The sequence below is a fragment of the Biomphalaria glabrata genome, chromosome 6 (assembly GCF_947242115.1).
Source record: "Biomphalaria glabrata chromosome 6, xgBioGlab47.1, whole genome shotgun sequence".
Lineage (NCBI taxonomy): Eukaryota > Metazoa > Mollusca > Gastropoda > Planorbidae > Biomphalaria > Biomphalaria glabrata.
Genome location: NC_074716.1, coordinates 13,596,012 through 13,610,553, shown reverse-complemented (window position 1 = coordinate 13,610,553; position 14,542 = coordinate 13,596,012). Strand labels below are relative to the sequence as shown.

General features: G+C 38.5%; 1 protein-coding gene across 9 annotated transcripts in view; it reads right to left on the bottom strand.

The window, feature by feature from the left end:
* Nucleotides 1-14,542, bottom strand: part of LOC106052128 (cubilin-like) — a 300,170-nt gene that overhangs the window by 41,806 nt on the left and 243,822 nt on the right. For all 9 annotated transcript variants that reach the window (XM_056033924.1, XM_056033928.1, XM_056033926.1 and 6 more), the window contains exon 5: nt 325-502. In XM_056033924.1, coding sequence (XP_055889899.1) covers nt 325-502 — 178 coding nt within the window. The remainder of the gene's footprint in view (nt 1-324; nt 503-14,542) is intronic.

Sequence of the window (14,542 nt, the reverse complement as noted above, 5' to 3'; positions counted from 1 at the left end):
GAGAAAGAAGAGGAGGCCAAAGAAACGAGAAGAAAACAAGCTTTAAAGACTGGACACGCCTGCCAATAAAGAGCTTCTAATCTTGGCAAAAGACAAGAGAGAGGAATGGAGAAAGATGGCCTACAGATCATGTTTGGTGACCCAGCAGCTTATCAGATTAAGGGACAAGCGAAGTTGTGATATTTATTTAGCACATACTTTAGATCTAATCGCTTCTGATGTGGTATCTTTTTTTGTTCGACTCTTTCCATAGATTGGAATCTAATGGAGGTGGTCCTTGTAGCTCACCTCTGACACCACTTTCAATTTTATTTGGGTACTTACTTGGGTGGCCTCCCTTGCAGTGAGAATTGTGTGAAGCGTATCTTGACCCTCTCGTTGCTATTGGCAATGAACTTGTACTTGCACTTGACGCCATTAGGGTAGTTGCTAGGGAAACCAGGAGACTGGAACACGCCCATCTTGTTCTTTAAGGTGTAACTGGAGAACACTTTATCACAATCTGTGGAGACAAAATATAAAGACAACTCGTTAGGGCTGAGGTTTAGCAGCACTGCTTAAGTAGATCTAATTATAGTTTTACGGGTTTATCTGTAGAAGGATCCAAGGTATCACATTACAAAGACCGCATCCCAAACGAAAAGATTAGAAAGATGATCACAACGGCAATTGGGCCCCACGAACACCAGCTGACTACTATAAAAAAAGATGCTAACTAAAACTTTATATGACGAAGTCCTCTAGGCTCGCAAAGATCTTCCTTCAGAGAACAGTACCAGGAAAAAGAAAGAAGAGGCAGATAAAGAAAGCAACGGGAAGACTGAACGGGCCTGTCGTTGAAAGAAATTCGGTGCTAGGCAAAAGACAGAGAAATGGAGAAAGACGGCCGAGATCATGTGTGGTGCCCCAATGGTTCTTCAGACCCAGAGGTGATCCATCTTGCTTTAGGACAATATAAATAACCACTGAAAATATTTATCAATATAGTAAACAGTAATTACACATTTACCGTCGGCTTTTAAAACTGTCAATTACCGTACCTCATCACGATATCTATAAATTCGATGAATCCTCCATCCTAATTCTAATTCATTACTACCGAATCCATTCATTAGTACTCGTTACAAAACTTAGTGGCACATGGGCTTACTAAACCAGGTTTGTCCTAATTGTGAAGAGCGCGTTAATTAACATTGATTTAAGCTTGACAGTCACTTAAGCAAAGCTATAATCCTCCGGACATTTGTCTTGTTTGTTTTACATGTTTTGGATTTTGCTTCAGTGTTGAAGATAATCACATCCCAGCCCATACTTCCCTCAGGACGGGGGTGGGGGAGGCGGCGTTCGGGCTTTGAACCCGACATCTTCGGGAACGCATACCACATGACAAGCAACCATCTTGCTTTATACTTTTGAGAGGTGGTCAGTATAGAGTAGACATACCAGAAAGCTCTATCACTCCGACCATGACCTACCTTAGGAAAATGCATGAATGTATACCTTACACAGAAGCGTTTCAAAGAGCGGGTCTGCAAAGAATAATTAGCACCAAGATGAAGTGTCCTCGTGGGTCGGCAGGATACAGGTCTACAGAATGAAAGACTCATTATTGAGTTATTATTGAACAGCTAATACATGGGAAGAGACGGGAAAATGACTCTACAAAAAAAACTAACAAGGCTTCCCTGAGATCAATATAGAGTTCAGACTGTGTATCTCTGGAGACATGAACGACCATCGAGAATAGTTGAATTCACCGAAAACGTCATGGCCAAGAAAAGTGGAAAAAGTATGTGATTTTCCTACAGGCGATAGCTGCAATAGCATGCCCAATAGCCGAAGATTCCAGGAATTAAAAAAAAAAAGTCTTCCCCAGTCTCAAACGGAGTTAACGAAATGCAGAATCAAGACTTTTGACCTCTGGATGGCAGAAATGGTCGCCATTGACCAAAAGGGACAAACTTAAATGAATTTTATTTAAAAAAAAACACTTAACTATTTAAAAGCCAAACATAACGGACCATGCTTACATTATACCAAGTGAGGTGGTTATGGAATGGTTCTTTAGTTTGTTGTCGGCACATAGTATGGAATACTATGGATCCGTTCAAAGGACAGTGTATACAATGTTATGTCATCTACTATTCTCTATAAAGCATTACTCAAAAATTAAAAAAGGATGAAGTTAATACACATGGACAACTTTTTTTCTAAACTCATGTATCGATGGTTAAAGAACTAGATGTGTTATCTTCGTAACTGTTACTGAATCATTGCTTGTATTTTCAATTACAGCCCATGATTACATCCTACGTGTAGCTGAATGTAATCGTAGTCTTGCATGTTAGGCTACTACTTACCTACACATGATATAGGTGATTAGATACTAAAAGATTACCAGCGCTTTAAATAAAACAAAACAATAAGCTAACTTAATCAATGTTTTTCTAATCTGGTTCACGACACTCATGGTTAAGGCGGGTATGTTAAACACGAGACAGTTAAGTAGTGTAATTTATGCACCGCTCGTAATTTTTAATGTTTTATTTACATGTAAAAATTCGTAAAATGGGAGACAACTAAATAAAATTGACAACCTAAAATGTGTGTTACATTATGTCCCTTACCACCGCATTTAAAAATAACAAAACAAAACATGGAGTAGTAAGTGGTCAGTTTGACAAATGAGGTGTTTAAATTGATTGATGGGTGTTACTTTTTATTTTTGAAGGCTGTGGTGGCCAAAATTATACCTAGATAAAAATCAAAGTGATTAAAAGATTGCAATTATGAATTCACAAAAGCATTAATGAAATAAATACCTTAATTTATAAATAAACTAAGAGATACCTAATATCCAAAACCAATAGTAGAGTTTGTTCATGGCAATACTGACATTCTACCAATATTCCAGAATTTAAAAACAAAATTTTTTTTTTCATATTAATTTTCAATGCCAACATTTAAACCATTTTAAACTAATAAGTGAGTCTTGTGTGAATGTATATTTTGGTTTTTCTTTTGTTATAATTTTTTGTTTGGTGTAATGCACGAATTGTAAGACAACATTCCTCATGGATAATACAGATTATTATGATTATTATTATTATTAGAATATGATCAATACATATTAAAATGTTCAACATTCCTCTATTCTCTCATTATTTATACACAGTTTCATTGTATGATAATACATTTAACGTTATTTATTTAACATTTTCTCTCTCTCTTTCTCTCTCTCTCTCTCTCTCTCTCTCTCTCTCTCTCTCTCTCTCTCTCTCTCTCTATATATATATATATATATATATATATATATATATATATATATATATATATATATACAGACACACATAAATAAATAGTTAAATGATAGATAGATAGATAGATAGATATTTAGATAGATAGATAGATAGATAGATAGATAGATAGATAGATAGATAGATAGATAGGCCTAGATAGATAGATATTCTAAACTACACACTAATCATACTTCCATTAGTATTTACTAGTGATTAGCGTCACACCATATAGCAAGATGTTTCCTTGAATAATGAAGAAAATGATCAAAGAGAAACGGAAAAAAAAACAACATCGAGAGAGAAACAAAAAGGGAAGACCAGAGAGGGGGGACGAGTGGTGGTATTCACCGGTACTGTGTACTTGTGTTTCAACAAACCCTAGCCCTTTCTGTCTATTCACACGAACTATTCAGATGAACCATTCCATTTCATCCTGCGGGGACTGCTGACAACGAAAGACGGAACTAGGGAACACCAATCGTTAATTGGCCGGCGGGCAAAGGGAGTTCATCCGGTGGACTGAAAAGTAAAAGATAATTCTACAACATTACTTCCCTTTCGGTGTGTAATACAGTAATTTTGTATAGGTCTGTAAATATGTTCTTGTGGAAGGAGTTGTGTCAATATCAGTAGATCAACAGCATTACCGTTCTTGTTTGCTAACAGCATTTTTCAATGGAGGCTCAAGTTTCAATAAATATAGATCTATATCTAAGAGTTGTTTTTTTTAAACATTAGCTTTTAGTAGGCTAAGAGCGCTATGGTCCAATCATTTTGTGGACCATTTTTTTTTTTTTGGGGGGGGGGGGGGGGTATCTTGGAGGTTTTTCGTGCTAAGTTTAGGCGCTCGAGTGGGGTGTCGAACCTCGAGACCCCTTGAAAGGTGGCCAAGCCAAGATGAAGCGTACTTAGCCGCTCGGCAAAACATCCCATATTTTTTGTTCAAATAGTTATAATTAGTCTCTTGTAGTTGTGTGTCGTGCGTGTGTGTGCAAACTCATATATCGTCAGTGACTTTTCAAGAGCATGTGCAGACTTCGGTCTCACTATAAACACACACACAAAGAGTGAAGTCTTATATTTGCCTACTCCGGGTTAAGCCTACTCGGATCCAAACATTAATATAAATGGTCAGGACAAAATACAGTGGACAGCACTTTCCAGAAACGTAAAGATTGATAATGAACTCGACCTGCGTATCGCCAGGTCCAGCCTCCACACAATCTGTTGCAGTCGCTACTGCGATGGGAAAGCCACATCTGCAAAATGGAAGACCCCCGCCTCCCGCCGTCAATGATAAAGAGTAATTAAAGTAACCCTTATCGGACCTTGCGATATATGGGGCACATCAGCTTCTATGGACTGCATTTAACAAGGGTACCATATGCTACTTTCCAAGCAATCAGGCAGGTGCATTTTAAATATCCCGAAATTCAAAGTCCCAGTTTTCATCAGGATTCAAAACTAAGACTCATTGTTTCAGAAGTCAAGCGTTAAGCACTCAACCACACACCCTTGCCGGCTCTGGTACTCTTCCATTAGTCCAATTCATTTAGATCAGAAATGCTCCACACTTTGATTCATGGATGTTAATTTAGCCGCAGTTCTTATTTCAATTGATTTTGTATAAATCTTTTAATTTCGATATTTCTCTAAGGTCGTCAGTGTTCAATAGTTGGCAAGGATTTTAAAGAGTGACGTCGTGTGGTCGTTATCAGTTGTCTCAGCATTTCCGTTATTGTAGTGTTATTATCCTGCCAGGCACACCGTCATCCTGGCTAGTGCAGAAGGTGCGCACTATTAGAGACTAGACTCAGAAGCTGCGCACTATTAGAGACTAGACTCAGAAGCTGCGCACTATTAGAGACTAGACTCAGAAGGTGCGCACTATTAGAGACTACACTCAGAAGGTGCGCACTATTAGAGACTAGACTCAGAAGGTGCGCACTATTAGAGACTAGACTCAGAAGCTGCGCACTATTAGAGACTAGACTCAGAAGCTGCGCACTATTAGAGACTAGACTCAGAAGCTGCGCACTATTAGAGACTAGACTCAGAAGGTGCGCACTATTAGAGACTAGACTCAGAAGGTGCGCACTATTAGAGACTAGACTCAGAAGGTGCGCACTATTAGAGACTAGACTCAGAAGGTGCGCACTATTAGAGACTAGACTCAGAAGGTGCGCACTATTAGAGACTAGACTCAGAAGGTGCGCACTATTAGAGACTAGACTCAGAAGGTGCGCACTATTAGAGACTAGACTCAGAAGGATGTTGACATTAGAGAAAACGAAGTTCCGCGCAAGTCTAGAAATTATGAAGAGGCAGTCCTTAAGGCAGACATTGTTTCTAAACATCTGTATATATTATATATGTATAAGACTCCCTTAAGTTAGTTAATTATATTATATTGTATCGTATGCCTATTTATTGTATTGTATTGTATTGTATTGTAGCTAAAACAAAATCTACAACTTTCATACCAACTAGGGACTTCCATCACGACTTCGTACGCTATTCCCCCCAGCCCCATACTTTGCACTATAGTACTAACTACTAACAAACTTGAAGAAAGATGTTGAAAAACAAGACAAAAATATCTAATAGGCGAACAGTAACAAGGAAATCATCAAGGGAGTCAACTCTGGCAATAGGATAAACTCTCTTGGAAACACTGTTTCTATTATAAAAAAAAATGTAATTGGCTGGATCCGAGATGTTTTACCAGACGTAGAATTCCCGCGCTGGCCAGAGTGCAGCAGACGCAGGACCTAAATCAAATTTCATTGGGTACCGGCTTGAAAGAAAAGAGATAGGGAAAAAAAGGAATGGGTGGGTGGGGCGCCGGAAATGGAATTAGATGGTCGTCGACGAGTTTTGGTTTTCAAGTCGGGCAACTCTGGTTAGCTTCAAAATAAATGAAAATAGATGAGCGTTAACAAAGTAACCCCCTCCCCCCCGAACAAAGGAAGATAACTGAATAGGAGATGTGTGTGTGTGTGTGTTTTGTTGTTTTGCAAAAGAAAAGAAAAAAGTATTTTGACAATTCCATTGTTGTCTTCCGTCATAACTGTACTAAAAATACATCTACAGTTATCTAGCAAAGCGAAAAGCCTCTTATATCTAGAATGTAGTTTTGACAAAGAGATCTAGACTTGTCAGCTATTTTTATTGATGTTAGTTTTCTGGTATTCTCTTTCAAGGCTTGACATTAAATGATAGTAGGCCTAAATCAACTTGGAAAGATTTCTCCTAGATTTAGGTTTTTGTATTTCCAAATAGAATCAATGTAGATAGAATAAGTTTACCTAGATGTATGTTTTTTTTTTTTTTTTTTGGGTTAAAAATGGAAATAACTTAGAACTGAGTGAATTCTCCTAGGATTTAGAGCTACGTTTTTTAATCGTTACAAATCGAATTAAAATTATTAGTTACTTACTAGAATCTATAAGCTACATTTAGTTTTAACGCAAAATGTTTCCCAATTTGTTTTTGAAAATCCACTGAGTTAAAATAGTACTTTAAAGTTTAAACCCCAATCTTTTGTTTTTTTTTTTAGTTGGTATAAAGGGTGCGGACCGCACCGGATGACACCAGCTCTAGCGACGCCTTTGTCTGAACATTTGTTTATTGTTTTAATACTATAAACTTAGATCGTATTTACATTTTGAGTTTTCCATGTTTAAAAAAATTATTTTAAGTTAACAGGGGGGGGGGAGGGAGAGCCTGAATGCACATGAAAGAACGCTTACCCTTGTGTCATGGATAACGATAACTCTAGTTGTAATGAAAAAGTCACTCGATATCTACAATTACTGGCCTTTGCAGCACTGTGCATGGATTAACAGTGTGGACAAGATGGGAGAAAACAGGGGAGGAGGGAGGGATGGGGGGCGGATCGCTGTTAGCTAAAAATCGTGGAGCAATGGGGGGCCTGAATCTATATCGGGCGTTCGATGCAAATAGAATAGCAGGTCATCACACCAACAATAAAATTGCTAGGCTAAATTTAGCGGAAATATTGATGACACTTAATGGTAAACAATCGCTTACAAAGCATCAACATAGTGTCAGAAGGGGGTCGATTCTGTAGATAGATCATAAATGCTGCTTAAAATATTGCAGTCTCTAAGATACAAATAAATGCTTAAACTTGAAGGAGGAAAATACAACCTAAAAGACGAGAAAGGGTTAAAGGTCGACTAGGAAGTGATTTGAAAGAAATAAAATATTTTTGATTGATATGAGCTGTTTTTAAATCATTAAAAAAAAAAAAAAAAAAGCCTTCAGTCGTAGAACGACAATGGTTCATCTCTAGGGCACTTTTTCACGTGACTCTATTCTTAATTTGCATATCACTGCTATAGTGTATTTGAAACAATTAAAATAATAATATTGTTATAGGTATAAAGCGAATGTGAATGTAAAAATAATACAGTGGAAGCTATTAAAATAGCTAATCGACCTAAATCCATTTTGTAATAAAAACATTCGCTGGTAGGCATAAATATATTTAAATCTAGATCTAGAGTCAAGATACTATTATAATAGATGTAGATGTATATTTTATTAGAGTGAATCGAAGAAATCAATAAGCTTATTAATTATTGTATGTTAGAATACTTAATATCCCCCATATAGGGCCTCATCTTGCCTGTCCAATTATAGTTTGTTTACACAGCTCTTGTTAGATGTACGCGACTCGTGAATGGAACTATTAAAATAGATCTATATGTCAACACGGCTTCACCGCTATAGCGAACGAATGTATGAAAAATGCTTTAGAAAAACCAATTTGAATGTTAATTTGATTAACAAATAAATGGACAATAATTAGTATGTTCATGTGTTAAAGATGTTTAACATTTCAGTCTTGTCTAATGAAAGAATGTTCGTCAGGAATTCTAAATTCGCAGATATAAGGAACAAATTTATGTAAAAATGCTTTTGAAACACAAATTTGAAGGTTAATTTTATTAAATAATGAAATCAATAGACTATAGTTTGTATTTTCATGTTTCCAAAAAAAAAAAAAAACAAAAAAAACTAACAACTATTTGTGCAAAGTGTAGTTTCAAAAATTAGATCTATATCTAGATCCTTTCGATCTAAACATGGTAAACATGGCCTAGATCCATGAAATACTAATACTTTCATAGAGTTGGGTAACTCTTTTTTTTTTGAGGGTCTTTAGTTTGTTTTAGGGCTACTATACATACGTCACGGTTCCAGTTAGTACCCAAGGAACATTTATGCCAAGTTTTATCAAGATTGGTGAAACGGTTTTGATTTCTATGCGGGACATACATACATACGCCTTACTTTCTACTTTATAGTATAGATAAATATGTCGGCTATAGCAATTTTCACAATCTACTTTTATTTTCGTGGTAAAATAAAAAAAAATGTGAAGGGAACAATCGCGACGTTTGACAAAGATCCAATGCACAAAATCAGTAATATCCAAACTAAGGCCCGCATGCTGATGGTCATATCCGGCTAGTATATATATATATATATATATATATATATATATATATATATATATATATATATATAATGAATCTTTCAATACAGTGAAATGCTCAATATACATTGATATTGATTACAGAGTGTATGTTAAAAAAAGGGGATGTAATTCCCTGTATTGACATTTCCCGACTAAATGCTTAACGAACCATTCAGCAGGAAGACAGCTGCAGACAAAAAAACAGGTAAACAAACAGAAATTATTGGATTCCCAATTAGTTTCCTATTACAAACGTGGGATACCATCTTCCACACGCTGAGCGGTATCGCTTACCAGTCGATACCCTCAACTGTAGCAAAGGCTATGGGTCAGGTATTAATCCTAATGGAAAAATCGATTCCAAGAAGTCTCGTTTAAAATTGCGTAAGTGTGTGTGTATATGTTAGCATGAGTGTTTATACAACAGTAAATGTAAATAAGTCCAATGCGAGACACAACAGCCCGGTGTGTTTCATTCACGTGGTCATTTAATACAAACATTTCTTTGTGTAAGTAAATTGAACATTGAATTAGGCATTTCATTCGACATTTCATGACACATAGAAATATCTTGCAACTATTTTTCAAAGAAAAGATGCAAAGAGTTAAAAGTATGATATGTATTTTCTTTTCTTTTATTCTAGATGACCAGCGACACGACACGACCAGCGACACAACCAGCGGCACGACACGACCAGCGACACAACCAGCGGCACGACACGACCAGCGGCACGACACGACCAGCGACACAACCAGCGGCACGACACGACCAGCGACACAACCAGCGGCACGACCAGCGACACAACCAGCGACACGACCAGCGACACAACCAGCGACACAACCAGCGACACAACCAGCGACACAACCAGCGACACAACCAGCGACACGACACGACCAGCGACAACAAGCGACACGACACAACCAGCGGCACGACCAGCGGCACGACACGACCAGCGACACAACCAGCGACACAACCAGCGGCACGACCAGCGGCACGACACGACCAGCGACACAACCAGCGGCACGACCAGCGGCACGACATGACCAGCGACACAACCAGCGACACAACCAGCGGCACGACCAGCGGCACGACACGACCAGCGACAACCAGCGACACGACCAGCGACACGACCAGCGACACAACCAGCGACACAACCAGCGACACAACCAGCGACACAACCAGCGACACAACCAGCGACACAACCAGCGACACGACCAGCGACAACCAGCGACACGACACAACCAGCGACACAACCAGCGGCACGACACGACCAGCAACACAACCAGCGGCACGACACGACCAGCGACAACCAGCGAGACGACACAACCAGCGGCACGACACGACCAGCGACAACCAGCGGCACGACACAACAAGCGACACGACACAACCAGCGACACAACCAGCGACACAACCAGCGACACGACACAACCAGCGACACGACACAACCAGCGGCACGACACAACCAGTGACTCGACACAACCACGACACAACCAGCGACACGACACAACCAGTGACACAACAAGCGACACGACACAACCACGACACAACCAGCGACACGACACAACCAGCGACACAACCAGCGACACGACACAACCAGCGACACAACCAGCGACACGACACAACCAGCGACACAACCAGCGACACGACACAACCAGCGGCACGACACGACCAGCGACAACCAGCGACACGACACGACCAGCGACACAACCAGCGGCACGACACGACCAGCGACAACCAGCGGCACGACACGACCAGCGACAACCAGCGAGACGACACAACCAGCGACACAACCAGCGGCACGACACGACCAAGTTTTTGTTACAAGACATTCCTCGAGGACGCAGATAGCGAAATAATACTACAGAATAGAGAACGCATGCAATTTTCAGTCAATAATCACATATAAGTATCTGACCTGTAACTTCAACTATCATATATCTAGCATGTAGCTTCATCAATCACATATAGGTATCTGACCTGTAGCTTCAACAATCACATATCTAGCATGTAGCTTCAACAATCACATATTTAACCTGAAGCCTCAACAATCACGTTATCTACCCAAAGCCTCAAAAATCACGTATCTGACCTGTAGCCTCAACAATCACCAATCAGTATTAATCAGTATTAGACATATAGTCTCAACATATATCAGACATATGGCCTAAGTGATTATCAAGATCATAAGACTTTTGATATATGATACGTATGATAGAGCAGAGGTAAGCTTCAGCGAGATCTTAGAAATAAGAGACGTTCCGTAAAGAAAGGCATTAATAAATCTATATTGAAGACCACTTGTACAAAAATTGGGGCTTCATATCAGTTATGCTATTACTCAATGCTCGATCTGGTTGGGTGTCTAAAAATAAAACAAGGGACATAATCGTGACACGATCATGACATTCGTATGACTAGTTGACGGTAGTGGTTTTCTCGTCAGGAGCAAACCTCTGCCCTGTCCAGCGTCCGTCTTCTCTCCCCTTCAAGCTCAAGTTTAGAGTGATTGTGCCAGGTTATCTCTCCGTTGTTCGCGGCCCACATCCCCATGCCTCCAATGGTCAATCCTCCATCCCTCCCCCCTTCCCTAAAAAGGACCAGAAAATGACATTCTCTCCCTTGACAAAATGATTTTTATTATCACATTAGTTGACTCGTGAGCAGAGACCTTCAGACGTGTTACTACCCCCCCCTCCCCCTCTTCCAACCTTCCACCGTTACCGGCCACCACTGTAGCATGACAAGGGAGGGGTAAGCATGGCAGGGAACACAATCCACTTCCTAGGACACGCAAAAAAACTGATGAAATCTAAAATGTCATCTGGGCAAGTGTCATATACATGTCATAGGCCCCCTAGACTTCATAACAAAATTGTATTGATAACAATATATATCTAAATAGCATACCATTAGTTTGATTAGAATTCCATGTAAATATCGGCTAATTATAACTTTTATTCACAAATATACATAGCTCTCATCTTCAATGAAAATGTAGGTATAGATAAAAAAAAATTCAAATTGGAACATTACAGAATGTAATATAATATGGTTTTTAAAAAACAAAGCTTATATTAAGTGTAGTTGTATCAATTAGTTTGGATCAGTCATGTCATTAAACAACAAATTTGTGCGATTAGAAATATTTCTTTACCAATTTTTTTTTTCTTGACTCTATTTCATGCTTTTAACTTTCTCAATGCTCTATGTCCCATCATTTGTCTGGTCCATAACAAAAGTTGTACGACTAAAATTCGAACTTGGGACTCAAGCCTCCTCGAGGAGACTTAATTCAAGAAATAACGCGTACAAATGTTTTATAAGAGTTGTAACAATCGTCTGGGACAATGTAAACAGAAGATAGTTGACTTAAAAAACAACACGTCTTTCTGTCACTTGTCTCTCGCTTGCTCTCCTCGTCAGCTTTCACGCCTCGACTGCGACAGATTTCCTCGTGGTTACATTGGAATCTATTCAGCCCATACAAACAAACCATCCGTTCCTCTTTACTCATGCTTACTTCAGAATCACGCCCCCCCCCCCCAATAACACGTCTGCCCTGTAGATCGCAATGTCTGAATGGAGAACTTTATTACATAGACTATATTATATTAAAAAAAAAACAATTACTTTCGATATCAAGGTTAAAATATTCGAAAGTAAAAATAATGCTCATTTGTCCCAATTATTTCGTCCTTTATTATTTTTAAAAATCTTTTCTTATAAAATGCAGAAGTTACTTCAACAAAAGAAGATGATTACGTCCTAGGCGCCATGAATCTAGTCATGCATGTTAGCCAATGACTTGAATTCTGCCAAGTCACTGGTTTTCCTGGCTAGCTCAGGCAACCCATTCCATGCTCTAATAGCACTAGGGAAGAAGGAGCATTTGTACAATTTTGTCCTAGCATTTGGAACAAAGAAAGTGCCTTTATCTCTGTGTCTTTCTGAGTTTTTTTTTATTAGATTATGTCTTTTATATCTCCTTTTTGTAATGTTTGTTTTTTTAGAGTCCTTTTTTTTTTAAATTTATGATATAATTTTGTTTTATTTAGTAATGTCTTTGATTTTATCATTTATCATTAATCTTCTCATTGTCCCCTTTTCCCTTTTCTTTCTTTATCTCTCCTATATTTCTTTAAAAAAAAAAATTCCACTGTCCTATCGACAAACTTTGTTCTTCGTTATAGCTTTCTACTCAGTTCGATAGCACTGAACTTGGGGGGTGGGGACACATAGAGAGGGGAAGAATCGGGGAGGAGGGAGTCTGACGCTTCATTACAAACATTTGACAAGAGTTTGTTTTTCTGGGAGGGGCCTGTGTGCATAACAGAAAGCAGGGGAGGGGGGGGGAATATCAGAAGGCGCCTTGGACCGAGGGTCGGCTGGTCTATAGTTCTAATGCTGAAGTAATTGGGCTCCCGCCCTTGTCTCTGTGGCAGTTAAGCAACTTGGGGGCCGTGGAGGGGGGAATGGACTGGCTAGCTGATAATGAAAATGCCACGGATCTAAAAACAAATATCTGTAACATTCCCATTTTTTTTATAACTACCTATAACATTTAAATCTATATAATATATACATATACATTGCGTTGGAAATAGTTTATCTCAACTACATATCGCATATCAGATATATCATATACTTCTTTTCTTTTGATAATAAATGCATTTGATTCCTGGGAGAAAGAACTAAGAGTGAATATTTCCTTTAAGGACTCTATTTCACGTAATTATTATTATTATTTATTTTTCGGTCACTTTGGGTATATCTGAGACAGTGGCGGATGATTTCCTAGAGTTAGGGCGATGTGCTCACACAAACACCAAGAGTCAAAAAGGTTCCGCCGCTGAGCTTTACCTCGCCAAAAACGTCATCAATTATAATAGTGAAGACCAAAACGTCTGGGATAGATTCATTTCCGCTTTAACGGTAAAATGTCTGTAAGACAACCCTTCAATTACTGGGTATGGGGAATATTAACGCTAGGCATATAATTGGGCATAATTATATGTTTAGACATTGCCAGGCTATTGTGCTGCCTATTTCTCATTAGTTTCTCTCCTGCATTGAAGAATACAACATTCTAACAATGAGAGGAATACTAAACATAGCAGTCGTGATTTTATGTTTTAGAATAGATCACCCAGAGTTGTGGATATCTATCTATCTATCTATCTATCTATCTATCTATCTATCTATCTATCTATCTATCTATCTATCTATCTATCTATCTATCTATCTATCTATCTATCTATCTATCTATCTATCTATCTATCTATCGATCTATCTATCTGTTTATCTATCTATCTATCTATCTATCTATCTATCTATCTATCTATCTATCTATCTATCTATCTATCTATCTATCTGTTTATCTATCTATCTATCTATCTATCTATCTATCTATCTATCTATCTATCTATCTATCTATCTATCTATCTATCTATCTATCTATCTGTCTGTCTGTCTGTCTGTCTGTCTATCTATCTATTACTTGGAAGTACAGATAAATTATCTATGTACATGTTATATCGTAGGTTATTGTTATCTATATAAAATGTATTCCACTGAACACTTCCAATGTTTCCTAACATCCAGAAGACACCCAGACAACATCCAGACAGACAACATCCAGACAGACAACATCCAGACAGACAACATCCAGACAGACAACATCCAGACAACATCCAGATAACACCCAGACACCAACCAGACAACATCCAGACAACA